Here is a 24,000-nt window from a genome sequence, read left to right as displayed (position 1 = left end):
CCACTACATCGAAAGTTATGAAAGCACACCTCTGTTTGTTAGGCAACTGTTTGAACCATTGCAGCACAGAGGAGGTGTTTTTCCACTGGTTTACTCGCGTGGCGTTCAGCAGTTTCTTGTTGATACTGTCGAGGATTTTTTTGCTAATCTTTCCGATCTCCTGTTTTGACGGGTTAATTAATCTGCACGTTGGTTTATTCTCAAAATTGTCCTTGTGGTCTTACCACAAGGACAAGGACAATTTTGAGAATAAACCAACGTGCAGATCCCGCTCTGGCTATGGAAAAGTCATTCTTGTGGTCAAAGCGGTCAAAGTCAGGTCAAAGCTGAATCCCAATTTGAACTGAATGATCTAATTCAGGAAATCATCTAGAAATACTTACTTGGTATCTTAAAGAACAATCTCTCACTAGCACCAGAGTTAGTTTGCAAGTATTTGCTATCCACAGACCAGTCTAAATGAGTGATAAAACTGGAGCTGCCTTTACATTCCCCCACTTTCTTGTACCGCTGTGCTACGGAATAAATGTCTACAAAGTTGTCATTGGATCCGACTGCAAGGTGTTGGCCATCTGGTGAATATTTTAATTCATGAATTACTTCCTTGCGGTCCTTTATATGGTTAACTTCAGATAGATCTCTATGAAAAACCCAAAAGGATAGTTAAAGTGACTAAAACAGTGTGTGGCATAATCTAAGTAGTCCACAACTGACAAACAACAGCAACAACAAGCAACCAATTAAAGCACGTACATATACATAATATCAGCCCTACAAAAAAGTAGGAACACATTTAATAATCAATTTAAAGGAAAAATTGAAGAGCTGTTATTCTCACTGATACTGCACAACTGAGTGGCAAAAACTGAAGAGTACAATGTACTTCACAATGGAAAAAATGCAGCCCATGAAAGATAGAAAATAGACTTGACTTCACTATCAAGAGTCACCTGGTGTGCAATGAAACAGAACACGCAGATAAACAGGTCAGTCATTAGGAGTGACAGATCATATGAACTAATCAGTATGTTTAGAACAAAATACCTGAAGAGGCATGAACACAGACAGGCTGAGCAATTGCCCTCACTACGTAGCACTTATATGGTACCAGTCAGAGGGCCACTGACAATCAACAACTAACTTAAGTTGTTCGACAGATCCAACCCTGGCTGCGGGAACAATAATTAATAATGATAACAAATTACAAATTCTAGAGTTGACTTGGTCACCTGGCTTTCAAAACCATGAATGATCCATCACCAAGCCCAACTGCTAAGTGACTGCCATCTGGACTGAAACCCACAGAGCGTGCTTTCTGGTCCAGATCAGTTCTCGCCAATAGTGTCATATCAGACATGCTCCATAAACGAACACTTCTGTCATCACTGCCAGTTGCAAACATTGGTTTTTTGGGGTGCACAGCTAAAGCCCACAGCTCACCCTCAGCATGCCCCTTAAACATCAAAATGAATATTTGGCTTTTCAATCTTTGATCTTTTAACACATTCAAACAATACAAACTTTCCTTGCTGAACTACATGTACCTTAATTGGTTCTTTCTTGTTACCATGGCAACAAAACTTATTTTTGCCTTAGATTTGGCAACCCTTTGACACCCAAACCGGCCTGCATGAAACAGCCAGACTTTCACTCTGTCTAATGCCAGACCATTTTACTCGTTAATGGGAACCCCCAGGCATCAATGGGTTAAACACTTTTCAAAAAATATTAACCCAATTTGACTCCTAGGAGAGAGACTCCTAATATCACACAATTTTAGTTGTCAATGGGAGGGGAGGGGAGGGGGGAGGGGGAGGGGGGAGGGGGGGAGGGGAGTCAGGAGTCAAAGGGTTAAGAACATCTATATTTACTCAATATGATAAGCTTATATTAATTTTTTGGTTTGATAGAAACAAGAGAATTTTTCCCAAAAGATTCCCGTTTGATATGAATAAAGAGAAAGTTACCCAATTGTTTAATTAACCCTTTCACTCCTGTAAGGGCCAATGAGACTTATAGATTTTACTCTGTCTAATGCCAGACGATTTTACTCGTCAATGGGGAACCCCACAGGAGCGAAAGGGTTAACAACAGCTAGGTTCATTAAAAAACTATGTCCCCATTAACCCTTTCACCCCAAAGGAGTGAAAGGGTTAAGGTTGCTAAGTTTGATTTCAACACACCTGCACAATAGTTCTAGGCTTGTCCTTCTCTGTTGCTAGGACTTCAAATACCTCCCCAGCATTGGTACCAACAAGGATTTTTTCTCCTGACCAATATGTACTCCTCACAGAGAGACCTCACAATGGAAAATGCGACATAAATTACAGTGCATTTCACAAAACTTTTGACAGGCGATTCGCGGTGCTCGTTGTGAATTTCATAAGTTTGCTTTGAACTTGGGAATTTCATTACGTAACTGTCAATCAAATGGCGAACTTTGAAACAAACTTGGGAATTTCACGCGGAACATTGTGGGAAGGAACACTGAACACTCATCACAAAAATGCGTTTTCAGCCCAAGCTGCTAAATACTGGAAACGTATATTTTCATTTTCAAGCGTCAGTGATTCCTGTGGAATAATGCTGAATTTCTTGAAAGAATATAAACCAAGATCTTGCGATTTCCAGTCTTGGTTTGAACACGTGTGGGTATAGCTTGCAAATGCAAACATATTGAGTTTGTTTTTGTTAGTTTAATCTCTACCATAGTTTTTCAGTTACAAGGCACAGCATTTTATCTCAAAGAAATTGCTTGCTGGGCCCAAATGTGAGCTAAACTCAAGGTGCATGGTTCTTCGATCCTTTGCTGCCATCTTGTATGTTAAACTCATCCCAGTCTTCCCCTTACTGCGATTCCAAAATCGTTCATGATGATGGCCTTCAATTCTTTGCATTGAACAACAAAACCACCCACAAAAACGTACTAATAACTGCAGGATTTAAAGGTTTTTCTCTTAATTCTACTTGAATTTCCTTCTCCCGTTGTTCTTGACTTAACTAGTGATGAGTTGAACCAAATTCCTGTATTTGAGATGTGTACTGTACGTCTTATAGCCGAGTATTTTCACGAGATTATCAGTTGGTGACATACAATGTAAATGCCATCAAGTTTGAAAGTTAAAGGTGTGTCCCACAACCGAGTGCACCTTGTATCTGAAAAACTACGGTACTCTGCTCCGAGAGCTGAATTTTCCCCTCTCTTCAAAAACAAATGTTTGATTTAATTCTATGTGCAGTGTCCCAAAATAGTGCCTCAGTGCAAGAGGAATTGACACTTAAATAAAGCTTCATTTCATTTTTAATTATTTATTTAACATTAATTTTTTTAGTGATTTGATTGCACTAACAATAGCTGGCTACTTTTGTAGTATCAATGTACTTGCAAGCATGAAACCAACCAAGTTTCATGGTGCAATGCTAGCTGAAACTTGTTTTGCCTCGCCAAAACTTATTAAGTTTCAGCTAAAAGTTTCAACATGTACATGTATTAAAAAACAGCTTAAGAAAGCTTTTGTTGTGTGAAGTAAATCTTGATATTATGGCTTCCCCTCCCCTACAAAACAATGTTGAGACATTCATGAGTTTTTTTCATCTTCCTGAACAATATTGTCTTGGGTTTGGTGGGGGCAAATTTTTTGGCCTTCTTGTCACAGTCCAGAAGTCCAAAAATGGGAAAAGTCTCAACTCTATTTTGTCCAATTGCTGACTTTTTGCAAACCATAATGACAGCCCTGTTGGATGGCCACTTATCAATTGGAAAAAGGTGTGACAACTTGGACCAAAAAAATAAAACATACTGGTAGTAGAGAAATAATTATAAGGAGATTATATTAGTATACCTTGGTAACCAACAGGACTATTGATCATATCCAACTTAGTGATTGGTTTGAAATCATTGTCCCACAAAACAACAGTGCCATCTTTAGATCCAGTGGCAAAGCCATCATTATTCCCATGCATGGTGAATATAGCAGCCTAAAAATTGAAAATCACAAATAATCATTCACACAGTTAATAAAAATAAAGACTGCCCGAAGGAGGGTGTAGTGCCAATACAAAGGAATAACAATTGACTTTTAGTTTTAATATTGTTCTCTTCAAACTTAATTTATTCATAGCTTCTAGATGTACATTGTTTTTTTTCCGAGAGTTCTGTATGCGCCATTTCTGTGAGCTGTTACCATTCACTTTTTGTGAACTTTTGTCTTTTGTACATTTTCAGTGCTATTTAATAGGTTGTGTACATTTCACTTTCAATTGAACATTATAATTGTAATTTCTGTTTCTTTTCAGTTGAATCGCACACACACACACATGTACCAGCACTTATTTATGAGTCATTTTATGTGAAATTAATCAAGGATTTTACAGAGGTGAATTCAATCTGTGGTGAAAGATTGTTGTTTTTGTTTCTGTAGCGGCTTGGACCATCAACAGAGGGTTTGAAATTCTATTACAAAATAGCAGTTTTGCTACTCTACAAAATTAAGGTGTTACAGCCAGTTTGTTTTTCATCATAAAGTACATGTACATGTATGCAATTATGGTAAAGAAGAAAAATTTTATGGCCGAGCAACATCACATAATAAAGATAGTGTCCATAATGAAGTCTCTGGACTGTGAAAAGACAGCGATAACATTAACTTTAATACTGCAAGTAGTTTAATATTTTTGTCACTGAAACTGTTCTTGCATTTAACCAAAAACAAAACGTCATGATATAAAAGGGCCCTTTCGAACTGGTACATCATTTAAATTGTTAAGGTAAACATGAAAAAAACTCCTGCAGCAATTTTGGAGTGCGAACACATAATATTTCCACGGGATAGAGAGAGTTGTGCCACAAGAAAAGGGATTCTAAATGAATTGTAAAGTAATGCAGCCAAGACACAGTACATTTACATAAATAAATGAAGATTGTTGTGCACTTGTCTGTACCGTGTGTGCATTTGGTATGGTTCCAGCAAGGTTCTGTCCTTTCCATTTGTAAATTTCTCCACTGAGGGTCCCAGAGTAAGTTACATCATTCGCACCAAATGCTAAACACAGGTTGGTTTGAATTTCTCCTGCTTTGCCAAAAACACCTGTAATAGAATTATGAGCATGCAAGTAATGGTAAGATTTTTTTTTAAAACACCTAAAGCAGGTTTAACTACAGTAACTGTAAACACAGGCATATAAGAACCTGGTTCATATTTCCTCAACTCTATGATATGGTATGACTGATTTCATCTGGTGAGGAAGCTGATGTTTAATATATTTCATGACCATGGATGAAAAAAATAAGTTTTAAAGATCTGTGCAGTTTACAGTGCAATTTGTTCCAGTTGCCTGAAATTTCAAGGTCATTTTCTAATTAATAAAAATAAAAACCTGTTTGATCTTTTAGGCTATGCTGGCTGTTATGGAAGGGGGGTCTAAATAAAAATGAAATTTTTAGCGTAACAGGTTTTTAAATTCTTATGCGGGTGTTTACTGTAACTTTGACCTTTCATGGCAAAAAAGTACACCAAGGCTAATCAGTCAATAGACCAAAGCATTGGATGTCTGTTACAATAGTCACTTATTCAAAGAATTCATAAAATTTGTTAAAGGCTTAACGCCTTTGGAGTTATTCCTCAGAGGGTCAGTCTAATATCTGTTCAAGCATTAGCCTTATAAATTAGATTGCAAAAAACTTCGAACCACTTTGCAAATCAACCCCAAAGTTTTTTCCTCCTACAAGAGGTGAAAATAAAGTTTTGCCTGTAAAGTGACTACAAAATGGGCGGTAAAATACTATTACCATTAAAAATTTAGTTTAGCAAGTCAAGTGCAGCTGCTTGCAATCCAACTGCCACCCAAAACAGCTCAAATTTATTTGTTTTATTTGTGTAACTTTTGCCTAACAGTCGCATCGTCACCTGGGTACACCTTATTTGCAAGCACAGGCGACCAAATTTAAGAACGAGTCGCCCGGACGGGCACCTAACTTATCACAACGTGTAAATTTGATCCCAGCTGGAGATTAAACAATGAAAAAAGCGATATGATTGGAGACAACAGCAGCTAAGCAAATTCCACAATTTAACAATTCTTTCATTGTGATTCCAAAATATGGAATAGTGATTCCCAAATATGGAAATGGTACATGTACGTCCATATGTTTTCTCTGTTTTCATTTTACACACGATTATGTGCGTTAACTTGTGGAAAGTTTATTTATATTATTTATTTATATATTATTTATTTATTTATTTATTTATTTATTTATTATGTTGTGGAGAAGCTGGACAGGTGAAGACCACCTATAAATAAGATCTCCGAATAAAACTAAAAAAAAAATAATAATAATAATTATAAATCAATAATTATAATCAAAATAAAGAAGCAAATTTAAGTCTACAGTCTTTGTGACCCAGGAGCAAGGGTTCGATGTGTTAAATTATTTATCCAAAATAGTTGTACAATGCTTTTTAAGAAGCTGCTTGAAAGTACTCAAAGAAGTACATAAGCACAGCTCGACTGCTAATGCATTCCATGAAGCAAGGCATCTAACAGGATGCGGCGATGCGGATCCACATAATTCCCTAAATCTGCATCCTCCGCATAATTACGATATTTTCCGCATAATACTGAAGAAATGCCTGATGTTAGTGGTAAAGCAGCTGCTTTAATACCATCCTTACAAACATAAAAGCCAAAGAGATTGACTACTTTGAAACACCTACTTTTCTGAACATTGAAAAACACACACCATTTCGTTCGTAAGATTAAATTACTGTAATTTAGTGAGAAGTTTCCATGCATTCTTTGGGAAAGAGCTTAGACAACAGTTTTGTAATAGAAGCCCGCAATATATATGTGTAAGAAACCGCTGAAAATGATGATTGATGGAGGGTATGAATCGCGGTCCAACCACATTACAATTTTGCTCCATATCTCAAAGTTGAAACAAAATTCATGACAAGAAACAAAATGACTTTTCATCGCTTTATTGACTTTAGCAAAAGTTGCAGCAAAATGACAACTGCAAAGCCTTTTATTTCAACCGTTACAGCTGGTCACAAATTGGCGACTCTCCAGAGATTTCGCGTCCTGATTTACCATAAGCCCTCCATAAGCATTGGAGGGGCCTAATAATTATTATCATAATCTGGAGTAATTTCCGCATAATCAACACATGTTTACGCATAATATGGCTTCCTATCAGAAGCCCAGATGAAGGCACAACGCAGTTAAAAAATGAATTGGCAAAGGACTCAGTTTTGCACAAAGGTAAAGTGTATATAGGCCCCTTGTCAGACCTCCCTTGCGCCTCATGGGATGGCATCATTGGCAAAGTCAGACGGATCAAGCGCGTGAAGTCCCTGTCTGCATTTGAACAGAAAAGTAAATATCTAACAAAATGTTCTTACCTCAAGGAAAGAGGCAAGAGACTACAGGAGACAAGTCTGCCCTTGTAGTCCATGTCAGAACATACGATGAACCTAGTGGCCCTACGCTGACTTGTTCTCCTCCAATTTTTATCAAGTTCTTTTTATGAAAGGCAGACCAGACAGGGACCCCAACTTCCAACTTGCTACGTACCATTGAAACATAAGGTGCGGTTACACGGGGCACTTTTACCGTGGTAAATTGCCTTTTTACCACGGGAAACTGTATTTAGTAGTGTGACCGACGCTTCCCGAGGTAAATTTCCCGTGTTAAATATCCATGGATACGTCAAAAAGATCAGTGGAAGCACCCATGACATTTAACGTGGGAAGTTGGAAGGGTGTTTTGATGCCCGAGGTACAAGAGCCAATCGCTATGCTGATGAAGTTGTGATTAAATTTCTCGCCAATGAATTGCGTGAGATTTCGTTTTACCTCGCGGTAATCTTCGTAACGTGTGACCCCTAGTTAACGCGGTATACTAAAACTCAAGTGTGAGGCACCGCGGGATAATTTACCATGGGAAATGGCATTTACCATGGTGAGTGTAACTGCACCTATAATTTAAAGTAGCTTTTTAGCTTGCATGGGATTGCACAAGGTTCTTCCCTAAGGCGCAATACCTGGATCTTTATGCATGCAAGACGTGCAAGCGAAAAAAAAACAAAAAACAAAAGCATTAAAAAATTATTTTCTGAAGTACACTTTTACTTTCACTATTCCAACATGGAATGTTGATCGGCAACGGAGAGGATCAAGAACTGTGACCACTAAACGTATCACCCTTGATCTCGAAGATAAACAGAGTTTAATGAAATTGGAAAAATGTGTGAAAAAATGACTCGGGCTACTTACTTTTAATGTTTGGAAATGAAACATTTCTTAGCTAGCAGCCTTGTACATGTACTGTCTTTAAAAATGCAATTGAAAGTGGTCAAACTGCTCCGACCCATTAAAAAAAAACAAATTCATCTTTGATAGCAACTTACTGTTACGGTAAGACATAATCAGTAATAAATCGTTCATCACTGATACTGCCGAGCATTTCTTGAGGATCATGAAGATTGAACAGTAGTTTTTCAGACAATAAATATTGGCCTCTTTGATATTATTGAAAATTAGCAATTTTACCTTTTTTGGGGTTAAGCGAATTTCCTCGCAAGGTCCAAAACTTGATATGCTTTACTCCACAACTGACCAATGAATTGTCTTGATATGGGTTAAACTGAATGTCAAATATCTTTAAATTTAAAAAAGGAATTAAAAAGGTGAGCACTGAGTCATATTCAACACATTAATGCACAGGTGCTGGGGAGTAAAGGGGACAGCCATGGAATTATGCTTTTGTAATACTCGGAATTTCTCCGGGGCACTGGGACAGTTTGTAACAATTTGTTAAAATTGGCGGTGATTTTTAGCCGGGTTTTGTAACACGAACCTTGACAGAGTAGAACTGGGTCAGGATGGCTTAGTGGTGATCAACCAGGCCTCCCACCTCTAAGACCCAGGTTTAACCCTAATTGTCGCATGTGGGGTGAGTTTCAGTCGATCTCAGTTTGACTCTGATGATTTTTCTCCGGGTATGCCAGTTTTCCTCTCTCCTCAAAAATGACTCCCAGTCAATTACATCTGGCTGGGTCTGCGGTACTCTGAGACCTTCACATGCATTCGATCCGATCCTGTTGAGCCAGTTGATCCTGAAAAGCCCTTGTAGGGAGCGGTCAACTAAGCACATTATTTTACATTTACATTCAAAGGAAAGGAACTTTAAGTGTCTAGTCTTCTAGCACTGGAGCACCTAGTACTAATTGGGAACACCGTAAACTGAAAGCAACAAATTAACACAAATCAAATCAAATGTTGGTTTTTGAGGAGAGAGGAAAACCAGACTTACTCAGAGAAAAACCTCTTGGTGCAGAGTAGACAATCAACAAACTCAACCCAAATGACACCAAGTCTGGGAATCAAACCTGAACCAGTGATGGTAATCAACGAAAACACTTACTTTCATTCAAGAGATGAAATGCAAGTGTAATGAACACATTTCGTAATATACTAGAAACATTCAAACTTCTGAGAATCATAGGAAAAGTCATGTTTTTCAACCAGCCCTTTATCATGGCGTCACACAAGGTGACAAGTCAGAAATTCTAGCCTGCGTAGCAAGCGTTCCTGTTTGACACGGACAGAAGAGCTTCGAACCGATTTTCTGCAAACTGGCCGCGCGAAAGTTGGGGCAAGAGACTGAGGGAACGCTTGCAAGAAGACCCCCTATTTTTGAAAAACCCGTTCGCCCACGAACGGGGGCTTCTGATTGGTGCGGCGCAGTCACAATGATTGACAGGTGACAAATTCTGGAGCAAAATATTTCTCTTAAGTTCTAGCGTGACAAAGGTAATGGTGGAAGATGTGGAAGGGTTTGAATCGTGTGTCGAAGCTGAGCGAATCAGGTCTCGGGTTTTACATTGAAAAGGAAAAAAGAACTGTCAATGCGCCATCTCTTTAACTGTATAGATGTAATGGCCGTTTTGCCAACAGGATTCGGAAAAAGCTTAATTTTTCAGATGTTTGTCATGATGTGCGGAGTGCGAAATAAAAGAACTTAAAACGAAGAACCGGCTTCTCGAGTATCATCGTGATTTCTCCATTTCAAAGCATAATACGCGATCAAGTAAGTGGTTGAGGTGAATTCTATGGGATTGACAGCCTGTAATTTAAATGAAAATCTGGACTGCTTGGACAATATCCATCAAGGGAAATTCAATATTATTTATGTGTCAGCTGAAGCCACTATGGCGTTTCCGTAATTCATTAAAAGCAAAAGATTCGATCGTTATTTAACAAAACTTTGGCAGAGCTTATTGTCGACGAAAAGTTTGGACTGAACTGAAGTGAGCTTTTCGCTCGCTTGCAAAAGATACTTTATTTACGCAGGATGAATTAATAAAATGCCTGCGAACTATCAGAATCCACATGTTTCAGGATCAAGGAAATTCCTCAAATTCTCTGCGTACCTTGCCTGATGTAAGCTTGAGTCCTATATCATGGATTGAGACAAGATGAAGACAACTATGCAGCCTGTTAAATCTTCTCTTAATTATTGTGAGAAGAGAGCGGCTCCTTTGTAAAGTTATTCGATTTTTTAAAGCACTTTTACTTGCTATTTCATCTACGATTTCGTGACGATTTGACCAAAACCATACTGTGAATTAACAAACTAGCGAAGAGGCTTGCCTGTAATTTCCTGGAGATTTAGTACGATCCATTTCGTCATGCAACCACTCTGCACCAACAAAATAGCCAGCAATTAAGTCGCACTGAAATCGTCATTAGTTTAATTTAAACTTAAACCTATTTGAATGGTTTCATGGTCAGCTTTGCTGGAGATTTGCATTTAATGGCCTTACTTACTACCCATCGAACTCTGTACGAGTTTATATGTTTCTAAATTTCGTATTTTATGAGCGCACGGATTGCTTACAAGTTCTGAAAATTGGCTGTTGTTTTCGATAACTTCTATTCCAACCGCTCTGCAAATATCAGCTAGAATTTGCCCGTAAGTTTCTTTTCGATGGTTTAAACAAATTCTCAGAAGAAACATAACCAGTCATACCCGGCTTAGAAGCTGCCATTACAAATTTAACATTTAAAATCACACTGGCAAATTCTGCGTTGATTACTCGGTGTTTCCTCGGTGCCTCGGTTTGTTTTGTCAGAAGCCAACATGTGTTAACATGGTTATCTTTAACTGGCTAATTTTTTAATAAGACGTCAATCAGCATGTGTCAAGTCAGCCATAAAAAGGTGGGCGTTTTTCAAAAATAGGGGGTCTTCTTGCAAGCGTTCCCTCAGTCTCTTGCCCCAACTTCCATGCGGCCAGTTTGCAGAAAATCGTTTCGAAGCTCTTTTTGTCGAAAAGGAACGCTTGCTACGCAGGCTACAGAATTAATTCAAAATGCTGTATTTCCAAAATGAAAGACGGTACAGAACTGGGTTCAAACCATTTACAATTTTATCTTCAACTCTCAGATAGATAAATATTCAGAAGACCTTGCGATTTTCATTTTGTAATTTTATGATGTCATTGTGGAAACCATCTAAACGCCAATTTTTACTTTGCTCAAATAATGTCAAAAATGTACCCTAATCCCCGGTCAAGTCAATTAATTGATCACTTCCATGAAAACTCTATTGATATCTACATGTATTGATTAAAATAACAAAAGTATCTCTTTAGATTTTAAGCGCTGTTTAATGAAAAGAAGAAAATTTTAATAATAAGTGAGCTGAATTTAGTAGACGAAGTCAACATATAATCATTGTGCCAGAAAAATGCTTTATGAATGTGCGAAAAAATTCAGCTCATCTTTAATTTAATAAACAACATTTTTGTTCGAATTTGCTGAAAATAAATACAGTAACTGTGCCTCATAAAACATGCCACATTATTTCCATGCTTCAGTGCAGCGATTTTCTGTCTGTGATTCACTGCACATGCAGGAAAATACATGTGCATGTGAATATTTCAAACATCAAATTTAAAATACATTATACTGTTTTTAATACATTGGTCTGAAGAAATTTGTAAAAACTTGGGGCTTGTGTTAGCTTCAATAGGTCACCAAGAAATACCAGAGTACTAGTATTACGTGAGTTGTTTCAATTTGTAGCGTAACATACATGTATGTAAATCTGGTGAATATTCCAACTGAAGGAATTTTGTGTTTTTGACAAAGTGTTCCCATTTGCCTGAACCGTGTCACAAGTGACCATGCATCACCTGCAGCTATTTTGATTCTTTATTAATACTTCATCTTGCGGAGAAGAGCAGTTATTTCCCCATGGAACTTCAGACATTTGAATGGCATTTTGAAAGATTTTCTTAAAATCCCTCTGAAAGTGACTGTAGAATAATTTGAATAGCAACAGTGGTGTCTTCCCACATGAATCTTGACTTAACATTAAGTGATTACTTCTTCAAATTATCATAAGACCTTGCACGTGATTGCGATCTTGCTAGAGCAGAAATACTTTCTGGTCTGATGTTAAATCACGAAACGCAAGGATTTTCCTGTCAATCACGTGGCAGGATACCATGTTTTGGCTGCTAACAGCAACGGACAATGCAAAAGATTTTAACCATTTGAAGAAGTTTTGAAATTTAAAAACACTGAAAATGAGATGACGGGCAATTTACAAAGTGGTCTCCCACAGGCATTCCACTTAATAAGAGTGGAAAAACTTTTTTTTTGTCTGCCCAAAGTGGCTGCATATCAGGTCGAACCTTGTCCCTGGCCAGACATATGACAGACTTATAGCAAAAAATTATTTGCAGGCTTGGAAACAGATATAGAAATCCCTGTAAACTCTGAACAAGTTTTTCGGAGCCGTAGTGCAGACTGACTATACCGGTGGTTTAGTCTGTCTGCGACGCAGGCTTTAGTAGTTTTGGTGTCAAGAAAGCACCGTGCATAAAACCTTCTAGTCATTCTCATAGCAAATTGTAGAAAAGGGGAAAAGGTGTGTGCAGCATTAGGGAGAGTGGCATAGGAGCACTGGTGCTGACCCATGTAAGAACCACTTAGACACTACATCCCTGCATTCTAAGAAACTATTTGCATTAGTCATTTTATTCTGATGGTCACATATTAATAATGAACGTTGAGAACAATAGGTATATTATTGACATAATGCAAGAAGGAAACACAGAACACTTTAATTTGTACAAGATGAGTTAGCATGTTTAAAACTGTTACGGTAGCAGTCAATGCACTTACTCTATCAGTATGACCTCTGACTGAAGCCAACACTTTCCCCTTTTTCCAGTCCCACACAGCAATCAGATGATAATCTTCCAATCCAACAGACACAAGAAGCTGGACAAATTCACAAAAAGCAAAACATACATATACATGTAACTATCATGAATACTTTTTTTTTGAACGCACAGAGAACTTCTCTTATGCCTGTTTCAGCCCACAGAGAATTCCTGATTGTGTGTTCACTTAACCCTTTCAGCCCCGATAGTGCCAAATGGCACTTATAGATTTTACTCTGTCTAACGCCAGACGATTTTACTCGTCAATGGGGAACCCCTCGGGGCTTAAAGGGTTAAGCCAACAGCGTGCAAAAACTATGTCCCCGTTTAACCCTTTCAGCCCCGATAGTGCCAAATGTCACTTATAGATTTTACTCTGTCTAACGCCAGACGATTTTACTCGTCAATGGGGAACCCCTCGGGGCTTAAAGGGTTAAATATTGTAATCCCTTGACAGAAACTAAGGACATACCTAGAGATGTTCACAAAGTTGCCTATTTTGAGCAAAGCATATTTTAAATCGTTCTTTCCACAATTTTAATAGCTTCCGTTAGAAAAATTATCTGATGCAATTATCTCAACTTATAATATGACACGACTTTATTTCAAAAATAGGTCATCACCTTCAAGGACACTTGTCAATAATATTGTACATAAAAAAAAATTATAAAGACCATTCCACAAAAGAGTGAAAAAGGGTGGTATAAAAAAAGCTATAAATACCATAACGATAGTTCCACAATTTGGCAAGGAAGGCATTTGCTTTGTCTGCAAAAATTCTCAGGGAGTTCTCCAATGAGGGAAGGTTCTTAACATACATGTAGAACCAGTATTTTTGTGCACTCACATACCATTCCAGAGCTGTTGAATGCTAAACATGTGACTCCCCTTTGATGAGTGTCCTTCATGATTGATACCGTTTGACATGTTCGTGAGTCCCAGACACAGATGTATGGATCCTTGCCAACTTGACCTGTTGCTACCAATTGTTTCTCAGGATGTAATGCTAGACTACGAAGAAAAAAGAATGATACAATATCATTTTCCTAAGAGACATAAATTGAAGTAACTAAAGACAGATTCTTTCAAACCTTAGATTTAAAAATCATTTTGTCAGTGACAACAGAGCTTTGGTTACTTGACTCAAACCAGTGAACAACTTCAAATTTATTGAGAAAACTATGTCCCTTCCATTAATACATTTGGCAATATTTAATACAAAGCAGGAAATGAACAGGGAGCCTTACTTCATAATGATTTAAAAGTCCTTTCTCCATCTTTTAAAGACACTAAAATGTACAGATACAGTGTTCGACACTAACTTTCTTACTAATTTGCCCTTTTGGCAACCAGTGTTGTTTTTTTGGTTGCCCATGGTTTTTTTTTTTTCAGTTGCCCATTAAAACTCAAAGGAGGCTTGTAAAAATGTCAGTTTCGTGTAAAATGTGTGTAAAATGGGTTTGACAGAGCGGTGCGACTCCTGCTGTATGTACATGGTGTTCTAGTAGCCTTCGCAGTTTTGCTTTAAAGTGCACCTAACCCCAAAAGATTTCTTTCATTAAAATGAATCTTTGCAACCGTTCGACACGCATTGCGGCCATTTTTTCATTTTTCTGACAAATCCTGCCATTTTATAGGCTTCGAAAGTTGCGAAAATCCAAGTATGTTCATGACCGAGTCAGAAGGGGAGTGGGCCTATTCCTGATTTGACGTCACAATCTACTTTGCATGCATTTTTACAAGGGTTTTGCTAAAAGCAGGCCTGCGGCCCAGCGGCCCGCGGCCCACGGCCCGCCACGGCCCAGCAGCCCGAAGGCCCAGCGGCCAGCGGCCCTACACAGTTTTGTTGTCCAGCGGTAAATCCACGCACATGCACAGCTTTGCAATGGGTTTGGGCGCGCAAATGAAAGACGGTGAGTTTGAATTCTTTTACCATTTTAATAATCATTTCAATTATTTTCGATCCTTTCTTTCGTTGCATGTTGCTAAGTGAAAAACATTGTCATTCTCTGTTGTTTTCGTCTGTTTACAACAACAAACAGAAACAAGGATTCAAATGATTAAAATGGTAAACAAATAGGCCATTTCCAAGTTCATATCCGCCTCCTCTTCAAAGCGAGTCTAAGTGCAAAGTTTTTGTGATAGTAATTAGTTCTACTTTACATATGAATGAAAACTAATTTTCATACAAAAAACTTTGCACTTAGACTCGCCTTGAAGAGGAGGCAGACATGAACTCAGAAATGGCCTATTCAAACTCACCGTCATCCCTTTTGCACGCCCAAACCCGATGCAGATCTGTGCATGCGCGTGGATTTACGCTGGACAAAAAAACTGTGGAAAATCAGGACTGGGCTACCGGGCCTCCAGGCCGCAGGGCCGTCGCGGGCCGTCGTGGGCCGTGGGCCGTGGGCCGCTGGGCCGTGGCGGGCCGCGGGACGCTGGGCCGTGGCGGGCCACGGGACGCTGGGCCGCGGGCCTGCTTTTAGCAAAACCCATTTTTACAAAGAGTTAATGCAATTTAAATAAGTTTGTGACATCAGATCAGGAATAGACCCACTCCCCTTCTGACTCGGTCGTGAACAAAAGATGCTTGGATTTTCGCAACTTTCGAAGCCTATAAAATGGCAGGATTTGTTAGAAAAAGGAGAAAATGGCCACAATGCATTTCGAACAGTTGCAAAGATTCATTTTCGCGAAAAAATTTTTTGGGGTTAGGTGCACTTTAACAAGCATACATGTACCTTTAAGCGATTTTCTTTTTCTAGAAGAGATCAAGCGAGATTCCTTGACTGTCTCTTAGAGATTAGGCTGGTTTTGAATTAAATGCCATTTTCCTTAAGCCTTTCAAAGTTGATTGAAACTGCATGAAAAAAGGTAGAATTTTCTTGTTTGCTTGTATCGTAGCGCATTTGGCCGCGCGAAAAATGGGTTGCATAATGTAACAAGCATTCCTTTTGCGCCGAGAAAGATGGCGGCTACAAACATGTTACTCATTCCAATCTGTTTTGTGGTTTGTACATTGTACCAATATATTTTTAACAGAAAAATAAATGACAGCAAAGACATGTAACGTTGTCTATTTTTTTATCATATTTGCTGTGACTACGTCATATTACTGGTCACTTTCTTCGTTGCAAATCACATCGTTCCGCAAAATATTAGTCGAACAAAAATTCTTATTGCCCGATCAGGCAAGTCTTAGCTAGGAGTTGTTTTACTTGCCCACGGATATAGTTCGCTTGCCCCGGGCAACCGGGCAAGCGTTAGCGTCGAACAGATATATTGAATGACATGCGTGTGACAGCTGCAGGTGACAAGAACAACATCAATAAAAAAAAGTAAATGACAACAGATGCACACACTGGAAAAGTAAATTTTGCTCCTGCAAAATCTATATTAATTAAATACCCTCAGGGAATAGTCGACTATGTTAATGGTTGTTATTCACAAAACAACATTAAGATTTTCCGCAAATGATGGTGTAATCGATTTTTTGGGATGACAAAATTAAACATCAGAATACTGATGTCACAAAAAAGTCACAAAATCGTAAGTTTCAGTTTTGAAATCCTTGTGCTAATTAAATGATCTTTTTATCAAATTTCCATGCATTTTTTCCAAGAAATGTACACACTCGCGCGCCTCTTGAAAGCTTGACAGGAATAATTATTTGCAAGACGCTTAAATTATGAATGGCATGTCTGATGACTTAACCTTCTAGTTTTTTATATTATTTCAACAACAAAAGGGTGTGACTTTAGAAACACGACTTCATTGTACAATTCGGAAGGTACAACATTTTTATTTTACAATTTGCGAGTTAAAAATGTACATATATATATATAGCCTCTAAGCTTTTTTCCATTTTTATATTTCAGAAATAAATAAGTAGCAACCCAATTTTGAATTTCTCTTTTGACTTAAAAATCAAAAAATAATAATAATTATTATTCTTTTTGCCAAATAGTTATGTAAATTATGCTTAGCAATATTCAAAATAATGTCAAGAAAATGTGTGTTTTCACGATTAATAAGCTTATCTTACGAAAAAAACATCACAAAAACTGAAGACTTATCGGTGCATGAAATTCACTAAAAATGCAGCTTTCTGATGGTTTGTTCGAAAGACAGCTATCAAAAGTACCTAAGTACAAGTCAAACATTCACGACAGCCGTCTTTTCATGCAGTCTTTTCTAACAAAGCTTAAGTTAAGTAATGGCGATCAACTTGACAATGTCGAGAAAAATTGGTTTCGACTAATCGATTCGTAGACCTTGTATTTCCAAAATTTTCCCATACAAAAACTGTGTTGAATGAGCTAACTCGAAAACCGCTGAAAGGAGGAGTCGTCTCCTCTCTTTCCAGCAAAGACATGGAAGCTCAAACAAACCTGATAATGTCATCGTTATGTCCAAGGAAAAATCGTTGCGAGTTTTCCCTCGTGCTGTAAACTACACCAACCCCAGCAACAAAGTACACGATTTCTTTCGTGCTTGTGTAGTAAAGATTGTTTCTGCATTGATGTCCACGATAGCCATAGACCCATTCTAGTTTTAGGGATGAAGTCGGTGCTGTTCTATCGGTCATCTTGAATAAAACCCACTACCACATTGCCACAAAGACCGAATCGCGATCCTTCGCGCGTTTTATAATTCGTTCGTTCCAGAACACGGAACCAACACGAGATTTCTTGAGGATTGATTGGCCAATAGAAATTCAAACAGCTGGGCGCCACTAGGCGTGACAAGAATTGCGTGATACATAGTCTGTCACACAGAAACACACCCATGCGAAAGTCGTCTACCAAGGCGGGTCTAAAATACAGGTCACATTCCACAGGTCAAGACTAAGAGTCTCTGCTCCAGCGATGAACAACTAAGCCAAACGTTTCTCTTAGACCTGGAGCAAAATTTCTCTGTACACAGGCAACCCAAACAAATAATTTGACAGCCTCGTTCCCAGGGAACGAGTGGTCTGTAGCACAGTAACTGTTGTACCCTGACTAAACCCGCCGAAATCTACTCCATGGTAAAACTCTAAAATACTTTAACTTCAGGCAATTCTATATCTTTTTACATGAAAGTTCTGTTGCCTGAACACAAGCTAATATAACCACCGTGTGATCGACAGCTTGTCATTTCTGTCCGGATTTATTTTTATTTTTAACAAAAACACGGCAACATTACACCATAATATAGTCGCTAAAAAATATTATTTTAGGGAACTTCAAGAGCCTACTGCCCAGAAAGTTCATATCTTCCATATCATTCATTTGAAAACAATAATAATAATTATACCGTAGTTGTTTAACAGGTTTTCTAATTTTCTTCAGGCCATATGCATCCACCTGACCCATGAAGCATCAATAAGAAACCGTAAAGAAAAGACGATATAGATTGATAGAAAAAATGAAACAAAAATTATTATTATTATCAGTGGAAGGAATAACTTGGACTGGGTACACAGGAAACATTTGCAGAGTTCTTTATGTCACAAATTAGGGTGTGTTTCTTTGGGATGATCCACAAAAGGATCATTGATCAAAGATTACTTGGATCCTGGTGCATCAAAGGAACCAAAGAATCCTTTCCCAGAGTAGATTCATCAGTTCCGATCTGATGCAGCATGATCCAAGTGATCTTGGATCAGTGATCCTTTTTCAGATCATCCCAAAGAATTGCACTTTAATTAGTCACAAACAACTTACAATAATTATTATTGTATTACAAGCCACAAGCTGTTAAAATCTCAATCTTAAATGAGACGTTCGTAAAACAGATGAAGAATTAATTATGAATATATCAATTTTTGCATTGGCAGCTCCTCTACAGCACAGAGAGGCAATTTGCCTCATATTGGAAACTTTGATTTTAGGGGAGAGGATAAGATAGCGTACTTGCATGAAGGAAAACCTCTGCGGAAAGAAAACAGATTGCTACAAACTGCAAACTTCACCCAAAATTAATAATTTATGGGTCAAATGTGTGGTTAACATACGATCAGGCGTTCTTGAGATCTGCTCGCAGGTTAATGCATGGTGGGGGAAAAGTGGTGGTCGGAGGAAAGCACTGAGTCACCACTCATTCATCATTCCTGATCACAAGAAAAAAGTTAGAACACAAAATTTAATGTTCTCTTTTCCATGGGACTCAATAATAATATTGCAATAATAATCCATTTTCTGAGTTATTATGTGTAAGCCCTCTGCCAACCCCAACAGCAGCAAGCAACAACTTAGGGTGCGTTTGATTGACCCTATTCCAGAATAAGAATATGTAGAGTGATTATTTAAAACAGTGTGTCTGGAGTTTTGAAGCAACAAGGATAATAAAGATATGTTTAAAATAGCATTTTAGCAGGTGTTTGACAATTTTAATGTGAATGTACGTGAAAACAAAGGATTTCTACTTCTATTCCATGTATTCCTATGGCATTCCTATTCCAGAATACGGTCAATCGAACGCATCCTTACCAAAGGAATAGCTTCAAAACCCAACAAGCTTTTGGTCACCACACTTCCATATTAATAATTAAGAAGCTCTCAAGGCTACAAACCGGTAAATGCAGGATCCTCGGGCATAGGTATGGACTCAAACCTTAAATCTTAACGCAGGAGCTTATCAAGTGGAGCCTCCACCTCCACTAATACCCTACTAAAGAAAAATTGTCGTCGGCTCCTGCCGTGTTTAATAAACACCTTTTAAAGACCTTTTTAATAAGCCAATTGCTCACAAATGCTACATATCTTCCTTTAAAGTCTTTCATGTCGCCCAAACACATGTTTTATAGATGTTGGCAACTTCAGCGCCCAAAAAAAAAATCGTTTGAAACCTAACACTTCCAGTTCAATTTTCCCCACCCCACACTGGCAAAGGTCAAATTCCCCACTCCCCGGGCACAGAGGATAGTCAAATGCCCATGGTTTGCCCGAGTGGGGATGTTGATGTTTCGATTTGATTGACCCATTATACCGAAGAACAATCAGTTATAGTGATCAACACAGCCATCTAAAAGACTACGTACAAAAAAGCAGTCAACTTTAAAGTATTTCCTACAACAATCAATTTATTTTCCATTAAAATACAAAATTACTACTCAGAATAGTGGGAAAACTAATAAAACAAGCTGAGTAGTTACATGAACACGAAATCGCAATATGATTTCATAAGAATGATTTATATTAATATATAATATATATAAAGTTGGAATACAATAATGTTAAGCAATAAATACTGTAAATAAATAGAAAAATAAGTTAACTCATTGACTCCTAGTCCGAGTGAGGATAAATAGATTTTACAACTAACACCAAACAGTTTTACTCTTCAATGGGGGGAGGAAGGTGGTTGAGGACTCAATGGGCTGACAATGTTAACGTGGTTAACCTCTACAACCACTCACTCCTGAAACCCATTGACTCCTATGAGTCTGAGACTTAATAGATCTTACTCGGTCCAGTGCCAGACTATTTTATTCGTCAACAGGGTGCAGTTCACGAGTCAATGGCTGGATTAATTTATTGATAGAGCAGCTAACTAAGAAAAAATGAACAATAAACAAAAAGGTAAAAAAAGGCAAAAACAGAAGTAACAAATAGGCACCTCTGGGCATCCTCTGTCCTCTTGGACAAACAGGTTTTTGTCTTCTTTTTTTTTTTTCCGATGTGCTTTTTTTTCACAGCCCACAACTTAACACAAAAAGTCAACTGGGCTAATATCCCACTATGTTTAACTTACATTAATTTAATTAATACAGACTCTTGCTCAAATCATAGCATATTTACTAGGATCTAAAATTACAATGCAAAATGTTTTAACAGGTCCTTTTTCAAAACAAATCAGGCAGCCCCAAAATTGGCAAGAGGCACACCCCAGTCAGCCAATCACAGCCAATGACTGGTCAAGTATGTTTGACTGCTTTTGGGTTCGCTGGGCTGACGAGAAAAAGAAAAGAGACCTCTCTGCTGTACATGTGTCATGTGAATTCCTTTACAGTAATTAATAAGTGAGCCCACACAACATGAAGGATGACATGAGGATTTGGTCACTAAGCAACCTCTGCATATACTCAACACAATGAGTTTCAACACACAGCAGACGTCTCTTTTCCCGTACTCCTCAGCCTGCTCTCGGCCTCGGGCAGCATTTTCAAGACCTCGGTCACAGTTTTTCCCCATACGGACCTCCCAGCTGGTAAATAACACATTTATATTAAAAATTATATACAGCTCTAACAAATCTACTATTATTTAAGTGCTGCATGGCTTTCCCTTATCTAAACCTTCACGTTTTTCCAGGACCAACAATACGTACAAACATGCCAGCTTGAGGAACACAAACCGTGTTTCTTACTGCTGCACTTCTTGGCAAGGAAAACTGTTACAATTCCTTACATCCTCAGTAATCCCAATACAATCTTTTCCACCGTTTGCTGGGGGTGGATTAGTGCAAGTACGCTTCCTGCTTTGATGGCCACCACCACAGCTCTTATCACACTCACCAAACGCGGACCAATCTGTGAACCCACCATCTATAACACAAGGTGGTAGATTGCAGTCCTGCAATTCGTCCTCCGGTCCATCACAGTTCTTGCCTCCGTAAGATGGAGGAGGGTTGGAGCATGTTCTTGTTCGTTTCTTTACTGCGGCACCACAGGTTTTCTCGCAATTACTGAAAGCTGTCCAGTCAGAGAATCCTCCATCTATTGGACACCTCCGTCTATTGCAATCCTGTGTTTCTTCTACATGCCCCTGGCAGTCTTTTCCCCCAAACTGAGGCGGAGGATTGGAACAACTGCGCGTACGTTTCTGGGAACCATCATCTCCGCACGTCTTTCTGCATCCGCCGTAAGCACTCCACTCAGTAAAACCACCGTCAATGGGACATTCTTTGACTATGCACTTTCTTTCTTCCACTGGATTCCCGAGCTGAAGCTCCACGCAAGATTTACCGAAACAGCCAGGTACAGGATTGGTACACGTTTTCTGTCGTACTTGAATGCCTTCCCCACACTCTTTAGAACACTGACTCCAATCAGACCATTCAGTGTAACCTCCATCTCAAGAAAGCCTTCGTGCTAGGAAGTACAGTGGAATGGTTGCCCCACAAACTAAAATTAAAGCTAACAGTACTAGTGCTAACGGTCTCGCTCGACTGGGTGCCATGAGTTTCAAAGTCCTTTGGGCCGATTTACACGGTACGACTTTGTCGCATGCGACAACGGCTTACGACAGGCCCACGACATGATTTACGATTGTTGTGTACGTCAGAAAAAATGTCGCAGCATTTTAAAACATGTTTTAAAACGCTGCGACAATCGTAAGTCGTGTCGTAGGCCTGTCGTGAGCTTGTCGCATGCGACAAAATCGGCCCTTTGAGATACGGCAGTTGCTATGCACGATGGTTTGTGCGTGACGCTTATGGAAAATTAGGAAATCGGAATATGAGAAACCGGAATTCGGAATTAGACCCCGGAAAGTAGAAATATCTTCAAAATATCTTCAAATAATCCACTGACGTAAACGCTAAGAAAATAGTGAGAAAATCACCACTATTTTATATTTATCCATGAAATGTGATTAGGAATGGAAAATTACTGATGAAAACCATGTGTGTTGATTGGAGAAAAAGAAAGGGATAATTTTCTGTTTCTCTTTAATAGCTGCATCTAATCTTTAGTGTTTTTAATATGTGCCTCTTTTTTATATTATATTAGAAATCCTAAACTATTTTTAAAGGAACAAACATACAGGCAATATGGTGATTTATATGAATAAAAATATGTAAGAACTCCCAGTATGAAAACCGAAAAGCTCCCAAGTGGTTTGAATGTCGACATCCACTCAGTTGAGGGCACAGATGCTGAATACACAAGGAGGCGACTTAATATTAGTTGTGGTTACACAAATCTTGGGTTTGGGGCCTAAGTGGAGGGTGAAAGGCTTGGGTTTGGTTCAGCTCAGGTTTCATGTTACCTTTGGGGATGTGGTTACACAGTGAAAGACTCCCTTTCTTCGTGGTGAAATAATAGGGTATAATTAAAATAATTAGGGATCTTTGTGTATTAGCTACGTTCTGATTTATGTTGGCCAAGCCACCTCAGGGAGCGATAAACCGTACTTTTCAGTTCAGGAACTGTCGTGGGAAGTTCTTTTGTTCTTTTTTATGTATCCATGGAAGTTTCGGTCTAAGGAAAAAAATTCTCTGGTATAAAAGCGACGAGTAATGGACTTCGACAAGAATCTTTCGCCCCTCGAGCCGAAATCAAAGTGAGCTGTATTTCCAACATTTTATCACGAGTGTAGTTTTATGTACAACACTGAAACCAAATGGAAAATTTTCTGGTAACTTATGGGTTCAACAAAGTCTGGTAAAAAAAATAATTGGAAATGTGACAGTCAAGAATTATTTGAAAGAAAGCTTGTCGACTATTTTGTGCATCATTATTCAGTGTAATACATTATATTGAACGTCTTTCATTGGTAGCCAAGTAAGAGCATTCTTAAAGACCATTTAATTAATGCATGAATGCGCCTGCCGCCTTAACAACCATTTAACGAATGCATGAATGTGCCTGCCGAACTTGAGACGCTCAGAAATCGATTACAAATTTTCCATTGTTTACGCCTGACAGCCTGATTCGCCAACCATCCTGATAGCTCTCCGCGAGCTAAAAACAAAAAAAGACAGTTAAAACTTCATCGATCCCAGACTTGACGTTATTTCCCATTTTTGAACAAAAGAAGCTGAAATAAACTTGTC

General features: G+C 38.5%; 1 protein-coding gene and 1 pseudogene across 1 annotated transcript in view; both read right to left on the bottom strand.

Moving 5' to 3' along the window:
- Nucleotides 1-17,959, bottom strand: part of LOC137978953 (echinoderm microtubule-associated protein-like 6) — a 103,069-nt gene extending 85,110 nt beyond the window's left edge. Inside the window, exons 1-9 of the mRNA XM_068826079.1 lie at nucleotides 17,631-17,959; nucleotides 14,088-14,247; nucleotides 13,196-13,294; nucleotides 8,550-8,658; nucleotides 4,942-5,087; nucleotides 3,843-3,978; nucleotides 2,184-2,299; nucleotides 1,230-1,453; nucleotides 384-640 (exon numbers count right to left, since the gene is read on the bottom strand). Of these exons, the coding sequence (XP_068682180.1) occupies nucleotides 384-640; nucleotides 1,230-1,453; nucleotides 2,184-2,299; nucleotides 3,843-3,978; nucleotides 4,942-5,087; nucleotides 8,550-8,658; nucleotides 13,196-13,294; nucleotides 14,088-14,247; nucleotides 17,631-17,827 (1,444 nt within the window). The 5' untranslated portion in view covers nucleotides 17,828-17,959. The remainder of the gene's footprint in view (nucleotides 1-383; nucleotides 641-1,229; nucleotides 1,454-2,183; nucleotides 2,300-3,842; nucleotides 3,979-4,941; nucleotides 5,088-8,549; nucleotides 8,659-13,195; nucleotides 13,295-14,087; nucleotides 14,248-17,630) is intronic.
- Nucleotides 17,960-20,329: 2,370 nt separating this feature from the next.
- LOC137980621 (coadhesin-like) overlaps nucleotides 20,330-24,000 on the bottom strand; it is a 5,544-nt pseudogene continuing 1,873 nt past the window's right edge.

The sequence above is a fragment of the Montipora foliosa genome, chromosome 12, assembly GCF_036669935.1.
Source record: "Montipora foliosa isolate CH-2021 chromosome 12, ASM3666993v2, whole genome shotgun sequence".
Taxonomy (NCBI): domain Eukaryota; kingdom Metazoa; phylum Cnidaria; class Anthozoa; order Scleractinia; family Acroporidae; genus Montipora; species Montipora foliosa.
This window is presented reverse-complemented; position numbering and strand designations above follow the sequence as displayed.